The sequence below is a fragment of the Lemur catta genome, chromosome X (genome assembly GCF_020740605.2).
Source record: "Lemur catta isolate mLemCat1 chromosome X, mLemCat1.pri, whole genome shotgun sequence".
NCBI classification, from domain to species: Eukaryota; Metazoa; Chordata; class Mammalia; order Primates; family Lemuridae; genus Lemur; species Lemur catta.
This window is the reverse complement of record NC_059155.1, coordinates 62652973-62680838: the sequence shown is the minus strand read 5'-3', so window position 1 is coordinate 62680838 and position 27866 is coordinate 62652973. Positions and strand designations below refer to the sequence as shown.

Sequence of the window (27866 nt, the reverse complement as noted above, 5' to 3'; positions counted from 1 at the left end):
AGTGCCGTGGTGTCAGCATAACTCACAGCAACCTCAACTCCTGGACTCAAGCGATCCTCCTGCCTCAGCCTCCCGAGTAGCTGGGACTACAGGCATGTGTCACCATGCCGGGCGAATTTTTTCTATATAGATTTTTATTTGTCCATATAATTTCTTTCTATTTTTAGTAGAGACGGGGTCTCGCTCTTGCTCAGGATGGTCTTGAACTCCTGAGCTCAAATGATCCTCCCACCTCGGCCTCCCAGAGTGCTAGGATTACAGGCGTGAGCCACCGCGCCCGGCCTATTTATTTATTTTTTTGAGACAAGGTCTCACTCTATTGCCCAGGCCAGAATACAGTAGAGTCATCATAGCTTACTGTAACCTCAAACTCTTAGGCTAAAGCAACCTTCCTACACCTCAGCCTCCCAAGTAGCTGGGACCACTGGTGTGAGCCACTATGCCCGGCTAATTTATTTTTTTAATTTTCTGCAGAAACAGAGTCTTACTATGTTGACCAGGCTAGTCTCAAACCCCTGACCTCAAGCGATCCTCTCACCTCGGCTTCCCAAAGTGCTAGGATTACACGTATGAGCTACCATGCCTGGCCCACAAAACATTTTTGTGACAACTAAATACATTTGCATATGGACCAGATAGTAAAGAGGACCAGGGGATCATTATTGATTTTCTAAGTGTGATAATGGTATTATGGTTACACAGAAGAATATCATTTTTAGGAGATTCCTGCAGAAATACATAGGAGTGAAGTATTATAACATATGCAACTTTCAAATGGTTCTGCAAAAATGCACACACACACACACACACACATACAAACACAAACAGATGAGGTCAATACGATTTTTAAAAGTAACAATAGTTGAATCTATGTGGGAATACAGAGATAATCAATGCATTCTTGGGATTTTCTGTATATTTAAAAATTTTTATAAACAAAAAAGGCAGCTTACAAAAGAACACGCATCTTATAAACACATTTCCATGTAAATTTGCATATATTTCATTTAAAAATCTGCAAGAATATACATGCCAAAGTGTTAAAACTGGTTATTCCTCTGTAGTAGAATCACAGGTAATCATTAGTTTCCCTTTAATATTTCTTGGCATAGTCTCAGTATTTTACAGGGAATGTGCATTATACCTTGGTACATTTGGAAAAAAACAAAAACTCTTAGGGAGCTTCTTAAAGGGTAAACTGTTCATCTTTGGAATGTGTTATGATTTATCATATTTGCTACTACTCTAAAAGAGATACCATGGTATACTGATCCCAGAAAGAATGTGTTTTCAAAAGTGAGCTTCTTACATTTTCTCTCATGAGGCTTATTAAATCTATACACTTTTGGTACAAAAGGGTATCATTTTTAGATGATACAGTTATAAGTAATGCCATAATGCTTTTTATAGAGGTGCCAAAAAGGTAAACACCCTTTGAAGTACCACTGTTTCCCCAAGTACTGAGTTGCTTATACTTTAAGGACCTTTCTTTCAATGTTCTTTACTTCATAATTTAGACTAGCACTAATCAAAAAGCAAAAGCAAAAAGCAAACACTAACGTTTAATCTTCTTTCCAGAGGTGGAATCACCAAGTAACGATTCTCTTGTTTGTCTTCAAATAAATCATCTTCATTGCAATCCAATGGTTCACTCTAATAAATTAAAAAAAACCTAAAACTGAAATTTTGAACTTGAAAATTCATAAAACAAAATATGATTCAAGTATTCTAGTCACAGGGCAGTTTTCCATGTTATATACTATTCTATAAAAGGTAAATTATATATTTTCCCCCATCATTTCTTGTAACTAGCAAAAAATTAGATTCTTATTATCACTTACCATTTGTATACTGCTTATATAAAGGATCAGCTCTTTTTATAAAATCCTAAAATCCCATAACTAGAGGAAATAAGAATTATCCTCATTTTATAAATGAAAAAACTGAAGATCAGAGAGATTTTTGTATAGATCTGAAACTTCAGGGACATAATTTCCCTTATGACTAAGATCTCACAATATTTTGAACTGTTAACTTCCTTTAATAAAGCAGTTTCACTTTGTTTTATTCCTTAATCCAATACTGTCATGTGTGGTGGCATAAAATGTGATTTTTGGAAGCAACAATAAAGTTAATTCATAGTATTAGTCACTTGAGTGACCACCAGATATACTATATTACAAATTTATATCAAAAGCATAGTCAATTTCTATAACATTTGTTGAAAGGAGATTCAATGTATATATTTAAAAGATTCAATCTCTGTATTTTTAAAGTTCAAAAAGTTAAAGTATAAAATCACAAATATTTAAATGATGGGTCAAAACCTTTTAAGCACTTAAATTTTCTAAACAATTCTTAAAGTAATGTATAAGTGGAACAGAACTTACTGAATAGTTTATGTTTTCAAGATTTGTTATTTTAAATGAAGTAAGGCAATCTGAGTTCAAGGAATCCTTAAAAAGTAGCAGTACTTGTTCACTTCCAGTTCCAATAAAATCATCTACCAGTACTAAGCTAAGGTTTTCCCATTTAGCAACAACCTAAAAGAAAGGGAACATTAAAGGAAGAATAGAGAAGAAAAAAATCAGATGTGAAATAAATAAATACTTTTGTATCATGTAGTTATAATTTGTTATCCACAATCTTACAAATGAGTAATGAAAATGGTAGTATAAAAACTAAAATAAAATAAAGATATTGGGGGATCAGAAAATATAAGGAGCTCTAATAACTTTATAAATAGCAAGGTATTTAGAATTAATATTTTATTGTTTGTCTAGGGACTGTCACGTTCCTGATTTCTATATTAAAATTTTATTATAATCTATTTATAAATTCTAACACTTCTCAAAACTAAATGTTTTGGAAATTCTGATGTTTATCATGAGTAAGACTCTAGTGAAAATTCTTTCTCTTGCACTGCTAATTTAAGGCTGGCCCTCATTCCCATAAGCCTTAGAGGATATGCATTTATGATCAGAGCAATTACCCAAGGAATTTAGTTGCATTAGGTAACCAGAAGGTACCAGTGGACACTTTAAGAGCTCTCTAAGCAGAATAACCTATAACAGAGTCAAGATAAACTTAATACCTTAAACCCTGGGGTGGCTGGGTGTGTGTGGGGGGGGGCGGTGTGTGTGTGTGTGTGTGTGTGTGTGTGTGTGTGTGTGTGTGTGTGTGTGTGTGTGTGTGTGTGTGTGTGTGTGTGTGTTAGGAGGGGGAATAAATATAGCTATTATCAGGGGCAAAGATGAGGGGTCCTAATAGTGGGTACCTCGAACTGTCCTAGCATAATGGGAAGATTTGGTCAGTTTATATTAGAACATGAGACCTTCAAGTTTAAAACAGAAAACAACTTCTTAAAGGTCCACAAAGCTGAAAGCCTTTAGATTGGTCCCCTGGAAAACTAATATCATGAGGATAAGATCTCCCTTCTCCCTGAGGCAGAAAAGCTAAATCTCCCACTCAGAATCCCAGGAGCACAGATATATCATCTAGATGATACAGGAGGGTGGCTTGCATTAGAGCAAGAATGTAAGTAAGGCTCTTGTATCTACATAACCAAATAGCAATCTTTCCCCTTTAAGGCTAATTTCTAAAGCCATGATTCTTCACTTGTACAGGTTAGCAGCTTATTTGTAAACCCCTAATCTCCCTTCCTCCCATGAATATCATGGAGTATAATGAACTAGAGGAAGAGACATTAGTAACAGGAATGTGTTCAGCATGCAAGCACCACAGAACTGTGTATGCATGCATGTACACATATTTGCAAGTTATAGCTCTAGAAGAGTGGTATCCAATAGAAATGTAGGTAAACCACAAATGCAAGGCACATCTATAATTTTACATTTTCTAATAGTGGTAAAAAGAAAAGATAAAATTAATTTTAATATATTTAACCCAATATATATGCAAAATATTGTCATTTCAATTCAACGTAATCAGTAAAAAAAACATTGAGACATTTTACTTTTAGTATTTACTAAGTCTTTGAAATCTGGTGTGTATTTGACATTTATGACATATTTTAATTCAGACTAGCCACATTTCATTTGTTGAATAACCACATGTAGCTAGTCGCTACCATATTAAACAGCACAACTCTAGAACACATGAACCTCTATCAACAACACACCAATATCTATGTTTCAGGTATACTTGACAATGACCTCAATTTTGAAATGCCTGCTACACAGATTCTTGTCAAAACTTGCAGAGACAATTTCTACTGAAGAAAGCAAGCTTAAGAAGAGAAAAGCTAATCATGTATTCCTCTAGACTCAGCTCTGTTTCAAGTCCTATCACTAGATTAAACATTATACCTGGGGCTTTTATGAGAGGCTGATCTGGGAAAACACTAACCTTGATTTTCATTATTTAATTTATACTTATCTTTTAAGCTGGCTTAATTCCTTCTTGGAATGAGGTAGTAAAAGGATGGATTGATGGATGGATCCACAGCCAACCAGAAGACTGCTTCGGTTGCTTTCTTTTTGGGGGCAAAACTGCTATCAAAGACCCATTTTATTATTTAGTAAGGTACTCATCTTATTCTTTAAAACTTCTTACATAATACCACAAACAGTAAATTCCTCTCAGAATTCAATGTGAGAAAAAAATTTTCTCTTGTAGTATGTTCCATTCAATTGTGAAACCTACCATATTTACTTTTTTGTCTTAATGCTAAACTAAGTATAATTGCTCAAATGCAATTACTTCTCCTTAGGTTTTCTGACATGACTATCTCCACTCCTTTATTTCTAAATTCTTAGGTTTTATTCCTGGTTTTAATCAAATATTTTACCCTAAATTATATCCTCCTTTTTAAGTAGGTGAGTATAAATGCAACACTAAGATAGAGACAGGAAGTGCAAAGTGCCCAGTGGCAAGGTATTTAGAAGCACTTAACTTGTAGATATCAGGGTGTGATTCTAGGGCTTTTAAAACAGGGCATTTGAAAGCAACTTAGAAATACAGAATCCCTGAAGAGGTAGTTTAGGGGCTAAATCACCAGGGACTTAGGCAAGTCATTTGTGGAAAGGATAGTGGTCCATTGTAGAGAGAGAACCCTAAAACACAATTTCAAATTAGGGAGGCAGCAGCTACAGGCCCACCTACAGAGACTGATACAGCCTCCTTCTTTGGGAAATATGTTAGTGGTAGAGCTTTAAAGTGCCCAAGCAGGTGATCCACTTCAAAAGAGTGAGGGTTATATTCCATTGAATTGATGAGGTGCAAGGGAATTGTTTTTCCTTATCTAGGTGAATAGAGGACCTTGGGTAGGTTCAAGTAACTGCTCTGTGACAGCCCTGGCCCTTGTCTAACATAATAGCTACTGTTTACTGAGCCCTTTTATGTGCCAAGCTCTATGCAAGATATTTTACAATGTCATTTAATTTAATTCTCCCCTCTCAGAGGCAGGATGATCCCCAATTTCATACAGAAAGAAAATGATTTCACAAGAATTAAATATATCCCTTAAGGTAACACCAGTAAGTGGCTCAGTTGGGATTCAAGCTCAGGTTAAATGTGTTCTTCCCATTATACTGATCACAAAAAGGATGACAGGGTATACCAGATGTTTCTCTCCTACCATTTCTTGAAAGGAAAAAAGAGTAGAAAAAGACATTTCCAAATAAATGTGCAATGTACTTTTAAAAGACTGCTTCCAAAATAAAATAGCATACCTTTCAAATTATTTTCCTTTTGAGAATTTAAGTCTTCTATGTATTAGAGGTTGAATATGTGTTATAGAGATTGAATATGATCCCTATCAACATAAAGGTAATTTATAAGGCAAAGCCTGATGAAACACAATTGCAACTTGACATTTCTCCCTCCACACACAAAATAACAATTCACATTTTAAAAATGTATTTCAAACTTTCTATATTTATCAATATTCCACATCAAGCTGATAACATAATGATAAAAATTTTTGTTGAGCTCCAATTAAGTGGACAAGGTACATAAAATAAGGCAGTTCCTGCTTTTTTTTCCAAAGTAGCACAAAAATGTAAAAACTTGCATAATATACTAAATTACTTTTGGAAGAGACATTTCTGACTCGTAATGATTTGTCTTGACTTATAAACACTTCAAATCACATAACTGAAGACATTTTAGGCCAAGAGGATGCAACATTACCCAAATATCAGGGTCAGAGAAATATTATTGGTGGAGATACCCAGTTACAAACTTCTAATTTTCTATTGATTTTCTGTGGCTTTTTACTTGGTATTTAATGCTCAATACCAGCAAGTATTTTAAAGAAATTTCCCAACTTTACATTAAAAGACTATAACACGTGAACACTTGCTCAAAGGTCAGCTCTGAGTTTCAAAATATAGCACAATAAAAATCTCTAAACAATGGTTTGAAGGCTGCTCTGACCACAGGACAGTGCTGGGGTGTCTTTGAACCTATTCTGGTTTAGGGAGCTGCCCAATTCATGAATCATTCTTTGCTCAGTTAAACTCTTTTAAATTAAAAAATAATAATAATAAACAAGTTTTTAGAAAAAGTAACACCACTTGTCTCTGGAAAACAATTATTAGTCTCTACAGGACAGTGATACATTTCAAGAAATTTTACTCTATATTTTACTTTCAGAAATAAATGAGAGAGATAAGTCTAAATAGATAATTATCAACTTTTAAAAAGTTGAACTGATTTTTCTAGGTAGGCTTATCTAGTGAAATCACTAATAATCGTATTGTAAGTGAAAATACACATCTAATTATCACATTAATAAAAATTGAAAACAGTTGTATTAAAAGACAAATAAAAATATAATAATAATAGTTATATATTTATTTATATATTTCCAAACAACTCAATGCCTTTCTGACTCAAAATGGCAAGGCAAAAAAACCATTATCAAGTAGTATTCAGATAACTTTAAAAGAATGATGTAATATACACGATTTTAAGTATAGCACTAAAAATTGACTTAGATAATAAAATTCCAGGATGAACTATATGAAGTGTAGGAATATTTAAAAGGTCTAAAATCATCCATTTAATTATTATAAAAATAGGCATCATACCTGAAAATTCTTTTTCCAAACAGCGCAAGCATCATTGGACCTAAAGGATACAATGAAAAAGAGGTTTCCTCCACCTGAATCCATAAATTGAACTGCACAGGGATCTCCAAATGGAAGCTCACACACACTTTTAGGCATCCCATTTTGGAATGAAATCAGCTGATTCTTTCGAGTAAGGGCAATCAGAGACATTCTTAACTGGTTGTTGATGATCTCAGTTGCATAGACATGCACACAAGTTACCACACTGCTATAAACAGGAGGGATAATGTATGCATCACTTAATAATTCTTGACTTTGAAGAGAGTATACACAAAATTTGGTGTTCCAAATTGCATAATCTGATTTTGAAAGTTCCTGGGTGCATCTTTCCTCAGATAAATAACATTTCTTTAGTCCCAATAAAACGATACCTACATTTTCAAACTCCCCTACCCACTCAATAGAGGATAAGTTAACTGACAGAGTAATAACTTTGCCAGTTTTGGAAGACGTATAGAAGAATGTGTTGGCATGTCTCCATAAAACTGAAGGGCCATTAAGGACCCTTAAGCCATCCTTCAACTTGTGGCCTACTCTAAAACTCAAACGCTTTTCAAATTTATTGGTATTGTGAAGAAATAGTAGTGAATATTTGAAAACATTATTTTTTTTATTGCATTGTATTAATACGTAAGGGAGGTTAATTCCAGTTCTGAAATCTGACACACAGTTGCAACACACAATTTTTAAATGAGAGTTTTCTCCCTTTATGCTGAAGAATGCAGTGGACTTCTGAACAAATGATCTTGTTTCTCTGTCAAATACCATTCTTCTGACATGTAATATGGGAGGTTTTTCTGCAGGCTTTTTATGTGAAAAATTCCCTTCAGACAAGTGGAAAACAAGGACTTCCCCATTATAACACAAAGGCATTTCTTGTTCATTAGATGACGTTGCTTGTTTGCTAGTCATTCCACAATACCAAGTCTTTGTGTTCATCCAACTTTCAAATGCAAATTGATTCCAGCTGATGCTTTTAAACCTAAAAAAGAAATGAGAAACACTGCCATGAAGTAGGAAGAATTGAAAACACATGTTTCTATTAGAGAACTATCACACAGGCAGCTACGAATTTTATTAAGTAAATATCTTTAAGCTTCTTATACTATTTTGATAATGTCACACATCAAAAAAACATATCCTAAATATTATTTCTGTAGATACTTTTAAAAACATAGTTTGCTAAGAATAAAAATAGCCATCAAAAAAGATAGGCGAATGTGTTAACAGCATGTATTTAAAGCTCTAGATGCTCTATCAAAAGTGACTTCAGATATTCTTTCTGGTTCAGGGAATTTCTTAAGGGTTCTATTTCCCTCTCTTCTGTTTCAAACCTACCAACTCTAATGTGGTTTCACACTCCCTGCCTTAGCTCCTTTAAAATGACAATTCAGTTAGTTAATGGTTTACTTGTCTTAGAGCTCAGTTTCTCCTCAAATATGGTGACTCTTGAATTAGACTTCTCCCATAGCCCAGACACTTGGGCTCCTACTTCCCCGTACTCATCATATAGGTTCTATGACAAAAATGAAACCCCAGAAATAAAAATAGATGCTACAACAAAGCTTAAAAGTATCTCCATATGAGAAATAGAAATAAGCCTTACTTTACAAAACAATGCATTTTATGATCTATTAAGTCACCATTCTTATTCAAAGTAGGAAAAATTGAGGATTAACACAACTTAATATAATGAACAGAAGAATTAAATAACAGCTATCAATCATTCATGCTTATTATATGCCAGGTACAATACATACATTATTTCATTTAATGCTTACAACTATTCTCTTAAAATAAATATTCTTATTATCCCATCTTTTAAACAAGAAAATCTTATTTTAAAGAAGGTAAGGAAATTTCCCAAGGTTACAACACTAATCCGCAGTTAATACCAATTGGAAATGGTGCTGGATTTGCAAGAGGGGCCTCTTGACTCCTGAGCCTACACTTTCAACCACCACACTGTTCTGACATGCATTTCATTATTCTGAACAAACTGGTTATAAGAAAAGCAACTTGAGAGAATTAGTAAAACAAAGAACAAAAAGAAACTCTATAGTGAACACATAAAAAAAGATATTGAGCTCTCTCTATTCAGTGGCTAGTATATACTGAGTACTAGAAGCCCTAGCCAGAGCAATCAGGCAAGAGAAAGAAATAAAGGGCATTGAAATTGGAAAAGAGGAAATCAAACTGTCCCTGTTTGCAGACAACATAATCTTATATATAGAAAATGCTAAAGATTCTACCAAAAAACTTTTGGAATAAACAAATTCAGTAAAGCCATAGGATACAAAATCAACATACAAAAACCAGTAGCATTTCTATATGCTAATAGTGAACTATCTGAAAAAGAAATCAATATTATATTATTACAATAGCTACAAAAAACATAACATACCTAGGAATAAACTTAACTAAGGATGTGAAAGATCTCTACACTAAAATCTATAAAGCTGATGAAAGAAACTGAAGACCTAAACAAACAGGAAGATAGCCCATGTTCATGAATTGGAAGAATATTGTTAAAATGGCCATACTACCCAAAGCAATCTACAGATTTAAAGCAGTATCTATCAAAATACCAATACCAATGACATTCTTCACAGAAGTAGAAAAATCAATCCTAAAATTCATGTGGAACCACAAACAACCCCAAACAGCCAATACTGAACAAAAAGAACAAAGCTGGAAGTATCACACTATCTGACTTCAAAACATACTACAAAGTTATAGTAACCAAAACAGCATGGTAGGGGAATTAAAACAGACACATAAGCAAATGGCATAGAATAGAGAGCCCATAAATACATCCATGCACCTACATCCAACTAATTTTCAAGAAAGGTACCAAGAGCATATGCTGGGATAAAGACAGTCTCTTCAATAAATGGTGCTGAGAAATTTGGATAGCCATGTGCAGAAGAATGCCTCTCACCATATACAAAAAATCAACTCAAAATGGATTAAAGACTTAAATGTAAAACCCAAAACTATGAAACTACTAGAAGAAAACATAGGAAAATTGCTTTACAACATTGGGCTGGGCAAGGATTTTTTAAATAAGATCTCAAAGCACAGGCAACAAAAGCAAAAACAGACAAATGGGATTACACCAGTCTGAAAAGCTTTTGCACAGCAAAGGAAATAATTAACAAGAGTGAAGAGACAATGACAACCTACAGAATGGGACAGAATCTTTGCAAACTATACATCTGACAAGGGCTTAATATCCAGAACATATAAAGAACTTAAATAACTCAACAGCAAAAACAAATATCCCAATTAAAATATTGGTGGAAAAACTTTAGACATTTCTCAAAAGACATACAAATGACCAACAGCTATATGAAAAAAACCTCAATATCACTAATCATTAGGGAAATGCAAATCAAAACCACAATGAAATACCACCCCACTCCAGTTAGAATGGCTATTACTAAAAACACAAAAGATAACAAGTGTTGGGGAGGATGTGGAGAAAAGGGAATCCTTACACATGTTTGATGGGATTGTAACTTAATACAGCCATTATGGAAAACAGTATGGAGGTTCTTCAAAAAATCAAAAATGGAACTAGCATATGATCCAGCAATTCCATTGCTAGTATATATGAAAAAGAAATGGAATCAATATATTGAAGAGATATCTGCATGCCTATGTTTATTGCAGCATTTTTTACAATAGCCAAGATATGGAATAAACTCGTGTCCAATAACAAATGAATGGATAAAGAAAATGTAAATACACAATGGAATATTATTCAGCCATAAAAATGAATGAAACCCTCTCATTTGCTACAACATGGATGGACCTGGAGGACATCATGTTAAGTGAAATAAGCCAGACAGAAAGATAAATATCATACTATCTCACTCATGTAGAATCTTAAGGGGCAAAAAAGAGGTAGCATCATAGAAGCAAAGAGTAGAACAGTGGTTATCAGAAATTGGGGGGAGGAGGCAGGAGGGAAGGATGGGGAGAGGTTGGTCAAAGGGTACAAAGTTACAATAAGATAGAAGGAATAAGTTCTGGTGTTCTTGGCACAGTAGGGTGAGGATGGTTCTTAATTAGTCTTCCTTTAATCTCTCTTCCCTCCAATATATCAATTTATGCTACCTCAGTTAACTGTTCTAAAACACATACTTGATCCTGTCACTGTCCATCTCCTAATTCAAAAACTTGAATTCCCCTCCCCTTCTCAATAGACCTATAATCCTTAAGTTACTACCTGGACAGATAGATGCTAAATACTGTGTACTGAACCTATGAATGGTACAGAGAAAAAAGGTTGCAAACCATTGCTATAAATTTTAGCATGGCATTCAAAACTTATATAATCCTAACCCAACCTGCTTTTAATGTGATCTCCTGGCAAAGAAGCAAACTTATTCTCAGGGACTTAGACTCAAATGGGTCTAAAAACATAAATGACTATTAAGTGAAAAGTTATTTTTGATTTTTAATATCACTGCAAAAATATGCACACTTTCAACATAAGTTATTTTAAACGTATCACCTTTCAAGTTGAAAAAATAGATGCTATTGATGTATTATTTATGAAAATATTTTTCCTCAAACTTTCTGTAATTGCAAGGCTTACTGAATTTACAGATATGTGTATACCTGTTATATTTTATACCAATGCAACATCTGTTTTTAATTTCTTTTGGTTTTACTGTGTTTGCTATTCATTAGTTAGATCTAACTTACTAAAATGAATTTATTTTAACTTTTTTCCAGCTTTATTGAGATATAATTGCTAAGACAGTAGATTAAGTATTCTTGCTACAACATCTATCTTAAAAGTTCTCAGCAATTTTTATTTTTAAGGATAGAAACATATCAAACTAAGGTTCAATTTAGAAGTTCTTAATCCAATATAAGCAACCCCTGATTAATCAAACCCTGATTATCAGGGCACCAGGTTTACTATTGTAGCCTATTGGCTATTTGACTTTTTACTTACTACTATTACAACAGCAGCTGCAGAAGAAAACAGATAACTCAAATCAGTTAAGTTTTACCTCCTGTTGCAGCCTGGTTGGGGAGGGAGGAAGCAGAGATTTGGAAGCATATTATTTACAAAATATATACATATAATTAATTTGAGCTTTTTCTATTCTGTATTACCATACATCAAAGTTGACTGTATCTGTTTTACACATAAAATTAAAACAGGTGTATACTAGAAAAATGATAATACGTAGGCATACACTAACATAAATATAGTAAATTACCATCCTCATCCACTCTTCTCTACTGCTCCCCCACAATAAATATGGTGTTCCCTTTAAGCACTAATGAATTCATTTTGGTTCTATAAATTTCAGAACTCTTTAAACAAATTATTAGGGTGGTTCACAAAGATCCTAGAAGACTACTATATCTGCAGATGAAGTCCCAAAAATTCTGTAATAAACCCTATCAATTGTGACCAAGAGAAAGTATCTTTGGAAAAAAGGTAAATTAAGATGCCCAACTAAAAACTGCACCTAATAATACTGAACATAATCTTATGAACATAATACTGATAGATGTTCTTTTTCCTACATATATGACATTGTCAATCTAAGTAAATTAATGTAGCCACAAAATGTGGTTACTGTTAAAACTTTTTTCTCCCTGTGTAAATAGAAGTTATTTGTTGGGGCCTATACAGAATGGATATCCCCTTTCCCAGCATTATCTAATATCCCTGAAATGTCAGCAAATGTGGGGAATGGTGACCCACTAAATTAGAGAATTAGGGAAGATTAAGTTAAAGAAGGTTTTTATGTCATACTAAGGGCTTCTAAATTTCTCGTATAAGCAATGATAAACCACTGAAAGATTTCAAAAACAGAAATCACAGGATTGTACTTCTGAATTATAAAGATCCTGGTGACAGTATTGAAGATGTGAGATGAGACTGGAAACACAGCTAACAATTAGGAGATAATTATGAGTACTTAAAAAAGAGAAGACTTGGAAGGTAATTTGAGAGTAAACTGAAATGCATATATCCAGCAATTTCATTTCTAGATAGAAACACAAGAGAAATAACCCCTGCACAAGGACATTGCTCTAGAATGTTCACTATGCTGTTACTTGCAATATAAAAAAAGGTAAAAACTTCAATGACAATAGGGGAAGAAATAAATGTAGATGGAATATCACACAATAATTAAAAGGAATTAATTAGATCTATGTATATATCATGGCTAGATTTCAAAAATAAAAGGAATAAAAAAATTAAGTTGCAGACAAATGTATACTGCATTATATTATTTATATAAATTAAAACACATAAAACAGCCTTATATATTTTCTGTTTACCTACAATGGCTACATTCCTTGAGTATTTTTTCAGGGAACAGTGCCAGGTGCTGTTTTTTTCCTCAAGGAATAGTGCCAGGTACTATTCTAAGCACTTTGGATTAACTCATTTATTCCTCACGACATCCTTATGCCATAGGCACTATTACTATTCCATTTTACAGATAGGGAAACTGAGGCAGGGAGTTTCAGTATCTTCTCAAAAGCTTACAGATAAGAAGTGACAAAGCCAGGATTCAAACTCAGGCAGTCTGGTCCAAAATAAAAAACCAAAACTGTGAAGATTTCATGCCAAATTCCAAAGGACTGGATTCTGGACAAGGGGGGTTGGTATCAGGGGACAGGAGTGGATCCAGAGGGAGACTTTAGTTATATCTGAAATATTTTTTAAGGATGTATTCAATCAATTTTTAAATAATGTGTTCAATTTTTTCCCATAAAAATGTAAACATATAGAAATTCTCGGGCTAGGAGGAAAGATGTTAAGATACTACGCTACCCATGGCTGAGTAAGGATGATGGAAATGGGGAGACTGTTCTTGCAACTTCTTTGCAGTTTTCAGTATCTTTCAACTTTTAAAAAAGGCAATATTGTATGCACGATTTTCTTTCAGTTAATGTTTTACTTCACAAACAGTACCTTATAAATCTAAACCTTTCTCAACTTTGGCACTCGTGGCATTTTGCGCTGAATAACCATTACAGGGTGTCTTGTGTATTGCAGAATGTTTGGCAGCGTCCCTGGTCTGCACCCACTAAAAACGAGAAGCACCCCCTTCCCCAAGTTGTGAAAATCAAAAATGTCAAGATGTTGCCAAAGGTCCCCGGGGTGGCAAGCCGCCCCCTCTGGAAAACAACTACCTTCGTTAATAAAATGAAAGAAGTTTTTCATCGTTTAATTTTATGTAACTATTTGAGTTTAAAGATTTCAAAGATATTTCCCTTGTTAAGCATCTCACGCTCCAAGTGCGAAGGATGTTGAAGGGATGAAGAAAGTTTCAAGCGAAATAATCCACGAATATAGCACTTCAAATCCAATTATCATTCCACAGAATTGACAGCACCAGGCCCCGGGACGCCTGCTTCCTTCTCGCTCTCTCGCAATACCGGGACAAGGGGAGCAGATCCAGCCCCGCCGCTCCCTCCGCGAAGGCCCGGAAAGGGAAGACTCGCCGGCCCTAGCTTACCTGAGCTCGGCCGCCACGTCCCGGACACCGCACGCGGCTGCACAGTCCCGCGGATCCAAACCTCCCGCCAGCGCGCTGCATCCTGGGAAACCCGGGCTGGAGGCTGCGTCCAGTGCATAGGAGGCGGAGCATACGGAGCCTGCAAGAAGATGGTTGCCGGGGGAGGCTGAGGAGGCGGGGCCCCGGGGATTGTTGTGAAAGCGAATAGCCGGCTAGATCTCTAGGGCGGAGCTGGTCGGGGGAAGCGCCGGCGATCTCGGTGCTGGCGGGGGCGGGACCGCAGTGCGGGGGGATGTCGGGCGGCGGGGCCAGAACGAGAAGCGAATGGGACCCAGGCTGGGGGCCTGATCCCGCCTCCAGACCCAGGCGGCCTCACCCGATTGGGCAGTGGGGTGGCACTTCCGTCCGCCTTCCGGTGTCACGCGACCGCCTCCCCCTCCCGCCCTCTCTACCTCTGGGCGGGACTGGCGGGTGATGAGATACTCGGGCGGCGACAGGGGAAGGGGCGACGGCAACGGCAACTGCAATCACATCCACAACCGTGACCATGGCCGAGGTGAGGAGCTGACTGCACCGCTGCTGGCCCCTCAGGACCCGGAAGCAGCCTCTGAGGCCCGGGGGCCGCGCGCCCAGGTGCAGGTGGGCTGGGCTGAGGGGTAAGCTGGGTGGTGAGAGTAGTATTTAAGGTCCCGTCGTGTCTCCCATCTAGAATCACGCCCAGAATAAAGCCAAGCTCATCTCTGAGATCCGACGGAGGTTCGAAGCCGAGTATATAACAGGTGGGTACCGCGTTCTCGGGGTTAAGGAAGGTATGCAGTAAGCATCCCCAACTTTGTTGGGGTATTTGTGAGTGTCTCTGTGGGAGGTGTTAGGAACCCTTTCGGCTCTCACGAAAATGATGTTCTGCACGTTTCAAAGGTTTTCCTATCCATGAAAAGCCATGTACGCTGTTCCAAGTGGGCATGTGGTGCGTCTGTGCTTCCTTTAAAGGGTTAATGTAAGTTGGAAGTCATTGAGTTTCTAGCGTCTCCTCTCATTTATGGAACTTGCAGGACACTTATTAGGCCCACGACATAGGTGACACTGTCCAGTCCACAGTTCCCCTGATGGCCTTTCACCAGCAACACTTGAGAAAATGAACCTGGAAACTGCCATAATACTACTGACATGTACTTGACTAGGTGTTCAAATTCTTTGGATGTTTTGCTTGGTTCAAACTCATACAACCCAGCATGCTCCCTACAGAGTAGGCCCTCCACTGCTGAAACAAGTTATCTTTTCTTTTTTCTTTTTTTTTTTTTTTTTGAGACAGAGTCTCGCTCTGTTGCCCGGGCTAGAGTGAGTGCCGTGGCGTCAGCCTAGCTCACAGCAACCTCAAACTCCTGGGCTCAAGCAATCCTTCTGCCTCAGCCTCCCGAGTAGCTGGGACTACAGGCATGTGCCACCATGCCCGGCTAATTTTTTCTATATATATTTTTAGTTGGCCAGATAATTTCTTTCTACTTTTTTTTTTTAGTAGAGACGGGGGTCTCACTCTTGCTCAGGCTGGTCTCGAACTCCTGACCTCGAGCGATCCACCCGCCTCAGCCTCCCAGAGGGCTACGATTACAGGTGTGAGCCACCGCGCCCGGCCAACAAGTTACCTTTTCATTTCACACTGTATCTTGCAAAGCACCTAATAAGTCCAGAATTGGTTGATTGGTCGAACATTCTGTGTCCAGATATCACAGGTACTTGAGTTATCAGGTTCTTAACTGATGATTTAATACTTGTACAGTAATTTTTAAAAACATACAGGATAGGGCCTGGCGCGGTGGCTCACGCCTGTAATCCTAGCCCTCTAGGAGGCCGAGGCGGGTGGATCGCTCGAGGTCAGGAGTTCGAGACCAGCCTGAGCGAGACCCCGTCTCTACTAAAAATAGAAATAAATTATCTGGACAACTAAAAAAATATATATAGAAAAAATTAGCCGGGCATGGTGGCGTATGCCTGTAGTCCCAGCTACTCCGGAGGCTGAGGCAGCAGGATCGCTTAAGCCCAGGAGTTGGAGGTTGCTATGAGCTAGGCTGACGCCACGGCACTCACTCTAGCCGGGGCAACAGAGCGAGACTCTGTCTCAAAAAAATAAATAAATAAATAAATAAATAAATAAACATACAGGATAATACATTGTAAATATGGAATTAAATAAAGATCTGTATGTTGCCTACCTTAAGACTGATTCTAATCTTGGCATTGCCATTAAATAGCTTACTTGTCTATTCTGAGCCCCTGTTGCCGTATCTGTGAAATGCAAATAATAAGATTAGGAAGATTAAATGAAAAAGTGTATATTAAACTGTCTAGCTTGGGTTTAACATGTGGTAGGCTCTTAATGAATATTTTGCTTCCATCGTCATTTTGGTTGCTGTGAAAGGAATTAAGCTTCCACATTTTGACTTTAGTGCTCAGCAGAGGTTCCTTGCAACTTTAAACTGTCCTAGATTATACATCCAGTTGATGACCTAGAACGAATAAGGAAGTCTGTTCATTCCTCCCTGCCAATTTTCGTCACATCCCTAACTTTGCACCAGAGAGTTGCAAAAGCACTTGATTCTCTTTTAGCCTGGAGATCTCATCTCTAATAACATACCGCACCTGGTTCCAGTAAAGAGCTAATTCTAAAATTGCTTTCTATAGAAATGTAACTGTTATAATTACATGGTTTATAATATTTTAAGAAGTAGCTCAGAATTATACCTAGTGAGCTAGTAACTCCCCAGTTGTCATTTATTTATGCCCAAGAAAGGAAGCAGAATATAGGCAGAAATTTAGCAATAGACAAGATCTTGGTTCAGCCTTCTCATTTTTAAAATGAAGAAAAGTGAGGTTTTGAGAGATTAAATGATTTGCTTAAAATCCCTAGTGTTAGTGGCTAGGCCAGGGCTGGTGCTCATATCTTCCAAATTTCACTATAGTAATCTTTTAGCAACACCGCGATGTCTAATTAGATCAAGTCACTCTCCAGCTTAAAACCCTTCAGTGTCTTCCCCCTACACTTAGAATAAAATCCCAGTTCTTTGGGGTGGCCTATAATGCAAGGCCATGCATAATCTGCCTATTGCCTGCCCCTCCATCCTCATCTATTACAACTCTCCTTCCTTAGTACAGATTTGACCACTGCCCAAAGTAAAAAACATATTATATGTTGCAACCCAGTACACACGTGCACACTCACATAGCTGAAGCAAAAGTTCTTTAAAGAATACTTGTTCTGAAAACATGTAACTGATGTTTCTTCTGTTTTACTTTCTTTTAAAAAATACAATGACCCAAAAAATTTACATCATAAAAAACATGATTCACAGTTTGTAAAGCACGACTAGCCACACTACCTTGTTTGTGTTCCTCAAACAGAATGAGTCTTTCCATCTTGGACCTTTCTACTTCTCTCTGCCTGGAAAGCTTTTTCCTAGGTAATGTGCATGGCTTAGTCCATTTTTTTTTCTTGTCAAGGTTTAAGTGTATCTGAGAGGCCCTCACTGATTATTATTAAATAGCCTCCCTGTCTTGTTTATTTTCTCTCCTTTACAGCTCTTATTGTAATCTGTAATCATCTTGTTTATTTATTTATTGTTCATTTCCTCCAGTAGTATGTATATGGGTTCTGTAGCAACCTGTAGACATTGACGGTAGAGGTCTTGCATGTCTTACCTCTGTATACCTAGCCCAGTTCTCAGGACACACTAATTGAATGAATATAGCAATATTTAAATATATACATAGGAAGATTAGTCCAATTCTGTATTAAGAACTGTCCTAACTGACTACCCTCCCCCACCAAAATCTGGCAAAGAGCAGCCCTCAGAATATGTCTCATAAAGACAGGCATTATTTCAGAGAAATGCACTATATGGTGCTAAGTATAGGAAGGGTTTTGTTTTTAATTATACACACTTGGGTATGTGTGCACATATATGTGTGGGTTATCTGCACAGCAGTTGTAAATATTCATTTAAGGACTTGCATGGGAAAGGAAAATAGAAACCTTTAAAGACTTTCTCACCTTAAAGTTTCAGTTGTTTCCTGAAATATAGCATCAGATATAGATAGAGTTGGAAAGTGGTAAAAAGGTTTTTATAATTTGCCTGTATTCTCCCTTTTGAGTTTGCTTTTAGAAATTAACTAGTTGTTTAGAACATCTACTTTCCTTCTTTCTTTGTCTTTCACCCTTTCTATTTTCATTAGCAATATTTCGTTTCAGAAGAGGCTTAAGGCAGACTTAAGCAAACCTGATGTTTTTCCTAAAGGAAAATATTTATTATCTGCAAGTATATCATTTCAAGCACTAACTGTACTTCAAAAATGCTTTAGGGGGTGAGTTCTTGGCAATTCCAAGCACATTATTGTGTCTGTAGAAATTAAGTTACCAATTACGGATACATTTTTAGCTAGCAGAAAGAATAAAAGTCCATAGTTATAGTACTTTTTTTTCCTCATTGTTTCTGTGAGAAATTCCATGCTGAGCCTCAAATGAGAAACATTTCCAGTTCTTTCTTCCTCTTTTTTAAACCCAAGAGAAGATACTAATCTCTTGTGACAATAATTTATTCAGTTCCTCAAGTATTCATTATCTGCTTAATTCTGGGGAGCAGTGTGTCAGTGTTCAAGAAAGAGCTAAAAGGATAGAGCCCCTTCCCAAAGTACTACAATGTAGTAGAGGCATTAAAACAGAGATAACTATTAAAATTAAGGCAAATTTTATTAAGAGTAATAGTGCTAAAATATTGTCTGTAAGAGTCAAAGACAAAGAACATCTAGTTCTAGTTGGGGTGATGGTAAAAAACTTCATAGGAAAGGTGGTGTTTCTTGTGAACTTTGGAAGATGGTGGAACTCGTTCAGATAGAGAAGGTGGTCAAGGTAGATCAAATAGTCTGAGCTAAGGCACCGAGGTGAGAAGGTTTGGGGCATGTTGGGGAAGCATTAGGAAGTCCGCTATCGTAAATCCTGAGTGGGGTAAGCACACGTGGGGCACACCTGGGTAAAAACCGGGACTATAAGGTAGAGAGCCTTGGACACCAAAGTGATATGTTTGTACTTGAGTGAGTATGGAGAGCCATTGAGAGTTTTGTGGGGTATGTTATTTTAGGTTTGTTGTCTGGCTTTATAAGTATATGAATTCATTTAAATGAATTTTGTTCATACCAAAAAGGTCTGAAGAAATCCCCATAAGCTCGCCATTGAGAGATAGATATGTCTACTAACAGTGGATACATTTTTCCAGTCTTTTTTCTTATAAGAAAGCAAATTTAAAAGACCACTCTGTCTATAATTTTGTGTGTTACAATTTTACTGACATCATCTGATTTCCCCATATTTATGAAGTAAGCAACATTGTATATTACCATTTAATGTCCAGTTCTTTTCATTTAACTAAATAAAAAGTAGTTTTCTTCTTTTATCTTAGATAGTCCCTTTTTGGGCACTTAAATTCTTTCCAGTTGTCTGTTAATACAACTTTTTGTGCGGTAGTTCAGATTATTGCCTTAATATTCACGTTTAGAAATCAAATTATTATTTTCAACAGTGTAAATATTTTTCAGACATTTGACAATATGTGCTAAACTTCCTCCCTAGCAGTTGCACCAATATTCATTCCTGCTAGCCTGAAGGAGAGTGTTAGTCTCACCACACCTTTACCCATATTTAGTGTCATTATTTCTTAATTGATGGTTCTTTGGTTTAGTTTGCATTTGATTGCTAATAATGGTAAACTTCTTTTCATATGTTTACTTCTATTTGTAGTTTAAACATTTTTTTCCATTGGTATGGGCTTTTCTTGTTTATGTCATTTTAACTGTTTTTTCGGTTTTTGAATATATTCAAAATTACACATTCCTTTGTGGTTTCTTCTATTATTAAATTAATTTTCTCTCACTTAATGACTTTTTCTAGTCTTTTAACTTTTGGTTTATTATTTTTTAATTTTGAATATTGAAATTTTATGTGTAGAATGTATAAAACATGAACAAAATAAACACCCATATACTCACCACTCGGCCAAAGAACTAGAACTACCCAGTACCTTAGAAGCTTCTCTAAGTACCCTCGGCCCTGCCATTCAGGAGACAGTTACTTTTCCTACATTTTGTCTTACTCATTCAATTACTTTTAATTAGTTTTACACCTATGATGTATTCCTCACCAATATTTTATTAGATTTTGCCTCTTTCTGAACTTTATGTAAAACCTGAATATATTTTTTCATGATCTGCTTCTGTTGCTCAAGATTTGTTCATATCGTCAAATATAACTATATAGTAGTTCATAGAATGAATACACCAATTGATGGATTTGGGGTTGTTTCTAGGTTTATGTATCATGTGCTGCTATGAACATTCTTATACATGTCTGGCGCACATATGCAAGAATTTCTCTAGGGCAGTGGTTCTCAAAGTTCATCCAGGAAATAGGGTCCTTGAGACCATATTAAGGAGTTTGGGAAGGCAAAACAATTTTCTTAAAACACTAAAATATTATTTTTCTTTTTTACCATCATTCTCTCACAAGCATACAGTGGCATTTTCCAGCAGCTACATGGTATGTGATGATGTCATTGCTCTGATGGCTTTTAGAATATGTGCTTGTGTGTTCTCATGTTTAAATTTTTTCTTAATTTTAATACCTAACACAGTAACTACCAACAAATATAAACCATATAAACAAAGAAAACTTTTGGGTGGTCCTCAATTATTTTTAAGAGTTTAAAAGGGGTCCTGAGACTAAAAAGTTTGAAAACTGCTGCTCTAGGGTTTGCGCCCAACAGTAAAATGGGCAGATTGTACAATAAGCACATTGTTCAGCTTTACTAGGTATTGCCGAACTGTTTCTGTCTTTGTGCATTGTGTTGCTATAAAGGAATACCTTAGGATGGGTAATTTATAAAGAAAAGAGGTTTATTTGGCTCATGGTTCTGCAGGCTGTACAAGAAGCATGGTGCCAGTATCTGCTTCTGATGAGGGCCTCAGGAAGCTTCCACTCCTGGCAGAAAGTGAAGGAGAGGAAGGGAGAGAGGAGGAGGTTCCAGGCTCTTTTCAACAACCAGGTCTCATGGGAACTAAGAGTGAGCACCCCCTCACTCCCACAAGAACTGCACAGAGCCTTTCTTTCCTGGGGGATCCACCCCCACCTCCAACTTTGGGGATCAAATTTCATCCTGAGACTTGGTGGAGCCAAACAAACTATACCCAAACCAAGCAGTTTCTGAGAATGATTGTATCAGTTTTCATTTTAACCAGCAGTATTTGAGTGCCCTTGTTTTTCCACACTCTAAAATTTGGCACTGTAATTTCTTTCAAATTTTTGTACATCTGATGAGGGTGTTGGGACATTTCATTGTGGTTTTAATTTCTTTGAATACCAGTGAGATTGAGCATTTTTTCATGTCTTTATGGGCCATTTGGCTTCTGCTTCTGTGAAAATCACTTCTTTAGGCTCATTCTTTCATATAAATTTTAGAATCAGCTTATTGTATTTCTGCAAAAAAAAAAAACACTTTTGTTGGCATTTTGAGCGAGATTGTGTTAAATCAGGTCAATTTCGTGAGAGTTGACATCATCATGGTTGAGTCTTCCTATCCAAGAACGTGGTGTATATGTCCATGTGCTAAAGTCTTCCTTACTGAAAGATTTATAATTTTTTTCTCTGTGACAGTTAACCCATCTTTTGTTATATTTCTTCCCAGGTATTATACATGTTTTACTCTTACAGTTATTTAAATGGTATGTTTTAAAATTTATTTTCTATTTATTTGCTGGTTTATGGAAAATGCATTTTCAATTTATTTGCTGGTTTATGGAAAATGCATTTGGTTTTTTTAATACTGATAGTGAATTCAGAAACCTAATTATTCTGATAATTTATCGGGGATTTCTATGTAGATAATAACATCCCCTTGAAATACTGACTTTTCTTTCTAACTTGACAATTCTTAAATCTTTCACTGCTTTTCCTTTACTACAGTAGCTGAAACTTTTAGAACATTGTTGAATAGAAGTAGTGATAAAAGCCTACTTACCTTATCCCTGATCATAGAAAGATAGCTTTGAACATGTCACCATTAAGTATGATCTTTGTAGATACCCTTTATCAAAATAAGTTTTCTTCTTTTCCTGGTTTGCTAGTTTGAGGTGTTTTGTTTGTTTTGTGTTGTTCCCATCACGATTGATAGTTGAATTTTACTAAATGCAGTTTCTTAATCTGTTGTACACATTTATTGTTATCTGTTGAAATTGTCATTGGTTTTTTCCTTTAAGGTGTTAGTATGGTAGATTATACTGATAAGGTTTTTTAAATGCTAAATTCAGTTTAATAGTTTAAGAATTTTGGTTCTGTATTGTTGAATTGGCCTGTCATTTTCCTGTCTTGTATTTTTCTTGTACAATATTGACATCAGGATTATGTAGGCTTCATAAGTTTAGGAATATTTCCTCTTTTCTATTCCCTGAAAGATATGTTCATTGTTTAGCTCTAACCCGATTCCAAAAATTCACACCCCGTGCCAATTTATCATTGTTGTTTTATATATCAGTGTTTGATTACTTACCACATATTTACTAATACTGTGATTGACCATTTTTTCTTGAGTTTCAGATCCTGTATCTGGCATCATAGTTTCATCTAAAGTATAACCTTTAGATTTCCCCTGGTGGGGGGTATTGGTGCTAAACTTTCTTAGTTTTGAAAATGTCTTTATTTTGTCCTTGTTTTTTTTTTTTAATTAAGCAATTAACTTTGAGAAATACCTTCATTTTATTAGGCTGAAGAAGACAAAGTGGTTAGAGAAATAGGAGAACCAGGAAACTTTAGTATCGTAGACAACAAAAAAGGAGAATTTTGAAGGAAGATCAGTAGCGAATGGAAGGAACCCCTGTAAGGTAAAGGGTACATATAACAGGGATGGTCCTCATTGATTACCCTCTCTAGAAACAAAGGGTGGAAGGAAAATAACATTTAAAATATAACTATACCATTGGATAGTTTGCAAATGTGTCTAGATTACGAACCACCCAAGGTACCAGCTCGGGCTTATCTTTGCATCTGCAATACCTAGATCTCTTTTGGGCTAGCATATGGTAGGTGATCACAGATTATCCCTCATGTCTAGTGAGTTATTATTATCCCCAAGCAAGGAAACCTTTAAAAGATAGAAAGATGGACACTTATATTTTCTTAAATTCTGCTCCATCTTTAACATTCTCAAGGTCACCTTTTTAAAGTTGCCATGATCAGAATAAAGAGGAAAAGATCTTAAGAGTTTATCAGATGAATGGATAAAGAAAATGTAGTATGTATACATAATGGAATACTATTCAGCCTTTAACAAAAAAGGAAATGCTGTTGTTTGTGACAATTTGGGTGAACCTGGAGGACATTATGTTAAGTGAAATAAGCCAGAAACAGAAAGACAAGTACTGCATGATCTCACTTAAATGTAGAATCTAAGAAAGTTGAACTCACAGAAGTAGAGAGTAGAATGGTAGTTACCAGGGGCTCAGGGGATAGGGGGAGATTAAGGAGATATTGGTCAAAGGACAAAAAATTTCAGTCACACAGAGGGATAAATTAAGAGATCTATTGTACAACATGGTGACTATAGTTAATAACAATGTATTGTGTACTTGAAAATTGCTAAGAGAGTAGATTTTAAGTGTTCTCATCACAAAAAAATGATAAGCATGTGAGGTAATGCATGTTATTTAGCTTAATTTAGGCATTCCATAGTGTGTACATATGTCAAAACATCATGTTGCACACCATAAATATATACAATTTTTATTTGACTTTTAAAAAAGAGTTTATCACTTTTTGTCCTTATTACATATCTAAAAATATCAAGACTCCACCGTGAAGAATATTAGATTGTAACTTCTTGTAGAAACTTCAGTGGTAAATTTGTGTTGGTATAGAGAATTGGTAGATCTGCTTATTTTTGAATCCTTATTAATGGTGCCTGGCAGATATTATTTTTTTTCTGACTCATCTCTTTAAGTTGTTGATACTGATTCTTCATATACCCTCATTCTGAATGTTTAGTGAGATGTACAACTTTAAAAGTCTGTTACTAGAATACTGGCATTTCCAAAATGTCAATTTGGTTTTAGTCATCATTTGAAAAGCTTGCCCAGAATAGTGATCTGTTTACCAAATCTGTGGCTTTTGATAGTAGAGTGCGTGAATGATTTTTCATTACTGAAAACTTTAACAAGAATTTTGGTTTGATAAGATCTCAAGGAGATTGAATAGAGTTCACAGAAATTCGTAAAGGATTTCTTCCTTCTGCAGCCATTTCACAAGAAATGAGAGAACAAAATATTTACTACATTTCAATCAAAACTATTTTAAGCGGAATTTCTTTTGGCTATAGAGATTTGGCATATATATATATATGTGGAACATTTTTGATATTAGTTACTTTGTACTTACTAGTTGGGCCATGATTTAACAGAAGCTTTTCTTTTCCCATTATACTGCTGTATGTTCACAACTGACACAGACATTCATAGAGAATTTTAAAGTTTTTATACAGGTACTTACTCTATACCCAGATCGTTGGAGGAAAAAAATATATAAAAATGTGTAAGAAAAATAAGAGTCATGAGAAACCTCATATACATCCAATAGAACTTCCAGAATGGAAAAAAGACAGTGCTATTAGAAGAGATATAGCTGACAGTTATTCAGAGTTAATAAAATATATCAAAACCTCAGATTAAAGAAGTATAATGGAATCTGAGCATCATAAATTAATCTCAAGGTGTATCATAGTGAATCCAAAAACACCAACAACAAATAGAAAATCTAAACTACCATAGAGAAATGACAGATTGTCCATAAAGGAAAAAAAATCAGACTGTTACTTGATTTTTCATCAGTAACAGTAATGCCAGGAAGCAGTAAAATGATTTTCCAAAAGGGCTGAAGGAAATAACTTCCCACTTAGAGTATTTATTCAAAAGTGAAGGTAAAAGGTTTTAGGCAAGCCAAGATTGACCATTGCTGATTAAAAAAAAAAAAAAAAACTACCAGTCTACTTCACTAATAAGCAAATAGAACACAGGAAGCAGAGTAATACAAGAAGCAATGAAAAGCAAAGAAACGGATAAGCAAATTACTAAAGAAAAAATCTAAATGTTGATAGTAAGGGAAAAAGTTTAAAACAATAAAAGGAATAGGGGAAATTGGAAGTAAAGCAATACAAGGACTTGTATTGTTCAAAATGAGGATAGAGATGTTAACTTTGGATTTTGTTATTTTCAGTGTAAGTATTTAAAATAAGGGTAACCATTGAGAGATAGAAATAAAATGCTTAACTTCAAAACCAGTGGAGGAATGAAAAGAGGAGTGAAGAAAAAGTCATCTCTCCAACAAGGAGCAGGAAAGGAGGAAAAAAGCAGCATGGTAACTAGAAAACATAGGAAGACAACAGGAATAATCTCAGAATTATTAGTTGTTACTACAAATATAAATAGATTTGTACATCTTAAGTGTCAGATTAGATTTTAAAAATCTTAATTATGTATGGCCTACAAGAGACTAATCTCAAATAAATTAATGTAGAAGGGTTGAAAAATAAATGGAAAAAGGTATACGAAACCAGTATTAACCAAAAGTAATCCTGTGTTGGCAGTACTTTCCTTTTTTTAATTTTTTTTTTTGTTTTTTGTCTTTTTTCCCCAAATTTTACCTCATTAGGCAGTACTTTCATTAGACAAAATATTATTTAAGGTGAAAAACATTCACGCATGTAAAAAAGGATACTGTTAATGATAAAAGAAACCCTAAAAATGTATAACAATTAGGAACTTAAAACATAAAAAACTACCTAACAGTATAGCTTTAAAATACTTATAGCAAAAGCACCTAGAATTATAAGGGAAACTCAAGAAGTCCACAGACATGTTGAATGATTTTAACAAAGCTTTCAGAAATGTGCAGAACAAGCAGATGAGAAATCATTAAAGATTTTAGAAGATTTTAACACTACAATGAGCAAATTTGATACATAGATATACATGTTTGTGTATGTATGAGTGTATGGACTCTCCTACATAACTAAAACAGAATATATACTTTTTGAATATATATTTGTACTTTTGGAACTTTTGCAAACATTCATCGCATTATAAGTCAAAAAGGAAGTCTCAGAAAATTCCAAAAAAGCTAGATCATACAGACCATGTTCTCACACCATTAAGCAACTTTATTAGAAGTCACAATAACAAATACTTTAAAACATCAAATGTTAGGAAACCAACGTGTACCTCTAAATAACCCATGGATTAAGAACTTCTTAGTAATGTGTGTAATTCTTACTTCTGGTAAATAACTCATGGGTTAAAGAGGATATCACAATGGAAATTCCAGAATACTTAAAGCTAAATGTACCTTCTAAAAACCTACAGCAAATGTCATGTTTAATTGTGAAACTTAAGAATAATTACCATAAAGTTAGGAAAAAGGCAGTGATCTCTACTATTATTTCTATAATTCTACATTATGTAAGATAACTTAGTTATCAATATGACAAGGAAAATACATGGTATAAGGTTTGCCAATCTTGTCAAAGGCTTATGATAGCAACACAAAGATCTCTAAACTGCCTAATAATCTAACAAAAGAAATGTAAGGCTTTTATGAGAAGATCAAGGGAAACTTTAATTTGATCAGTGACGTTCTAATTCTTTTATTAAAAAAATATAAAGCCATTAAGTTAATATGTGTTAATTCTGGGTCACAGCTACATAAGTATTTGTTAACATTATTTTCTGTTCTGTAAATGTTTAGCTTTTTAAAAGGGGAAGGAAAAAGACAATCTGTTACTGAAGTTCTGGGTCCTCAAAGCATGCAAAGTCTGCTGGAAACTAGACCTGTACGTGGCTAATTATTCAGTAGCAAAGATTTAGTGTGCACCTACTGTGTGTTGGGGGGGTGGTTCCAAAGTCCTTGACCTCATGGAGCTTAGCAGAGGAAACAGCTTCAGTCCCACTGCCCTCATATCCTCACCCATGTCTCACCAGGGTCTTGCTGTTAAGGGTGTGATTTGAGGAGCTCTTCCCTCAAAATGACTGATTCTTTCTTGCTCAAGAACACTATTATATTATTGGTTTTGATGAAACTGGCCTCTCATTCTCCCATTTGACCAAGAGGAGCCAAGTGAAAGATTGCAGATAGTGCTCCCATGCTGAGGCCTCGAGGCAGAGTCCATAATACGCAGGAATA

At 35.6% G+C, this 27866-nt stretch overlaps 2 protein-coding genes across 3 annotated transcripts in view; one reads left to right on the top strand and one right to left on the bottom strand.

The window, feature by feature from the left end:
- The window catches only part of FANCB (FA complementation group B), a 28269-nt gene extending 13521 nt beyond the window's left edge, over positions 1-14748 (bottom strand). Inside the window, exons 1-4 of the mRNA XM_045537707.1 lie at positions 14606-14748; positions 7056-8079; positions 2391-2543; positions 1561-1653 (exon numbers count right to left, since the gene is read on the bottom strand). Of these exons, the coding sequence (XP_045393663.1) occupies positions 1561-1653; positions 2391-2543; positions 7056-8036 (1227 nt within the window). The 5' untranslated portion in view covers positions 8037-8079; positions 14606-14748. The remainder of the gene's footprint in view (positions 1-1560; positions 1654-2390; positions 2544-7055; positions 8080-14605) is intronic.
- A 282-nt stretch (positions 14749-15030) lies between these two features.
- MOSPD2 (motile sperm domain containing 2) overlaps positions 15031-27866 on the top strand; it is a 48828-nt gene continuing 35992 nt past the window's right edge. Inside the window, exons 1-2 of one of the 2 annotated variants that reach the window (XM_045537748.1) lie at positions 15031-15161; positions 15315-15384. In XM_045537748.1, the coding sequence (XP_045393704.1) occupies positions 15153-15161; positions 15315-15384 (79 nt within the window). In that variant the 5' untranslated portion in view covers positions 15031-15152. The remainder of the gene's footprint in view (positions 15162-15314; positions 15385-27866) is intronic. The other variant, XM_045537749.1, reaches the window with a different exon arrangement.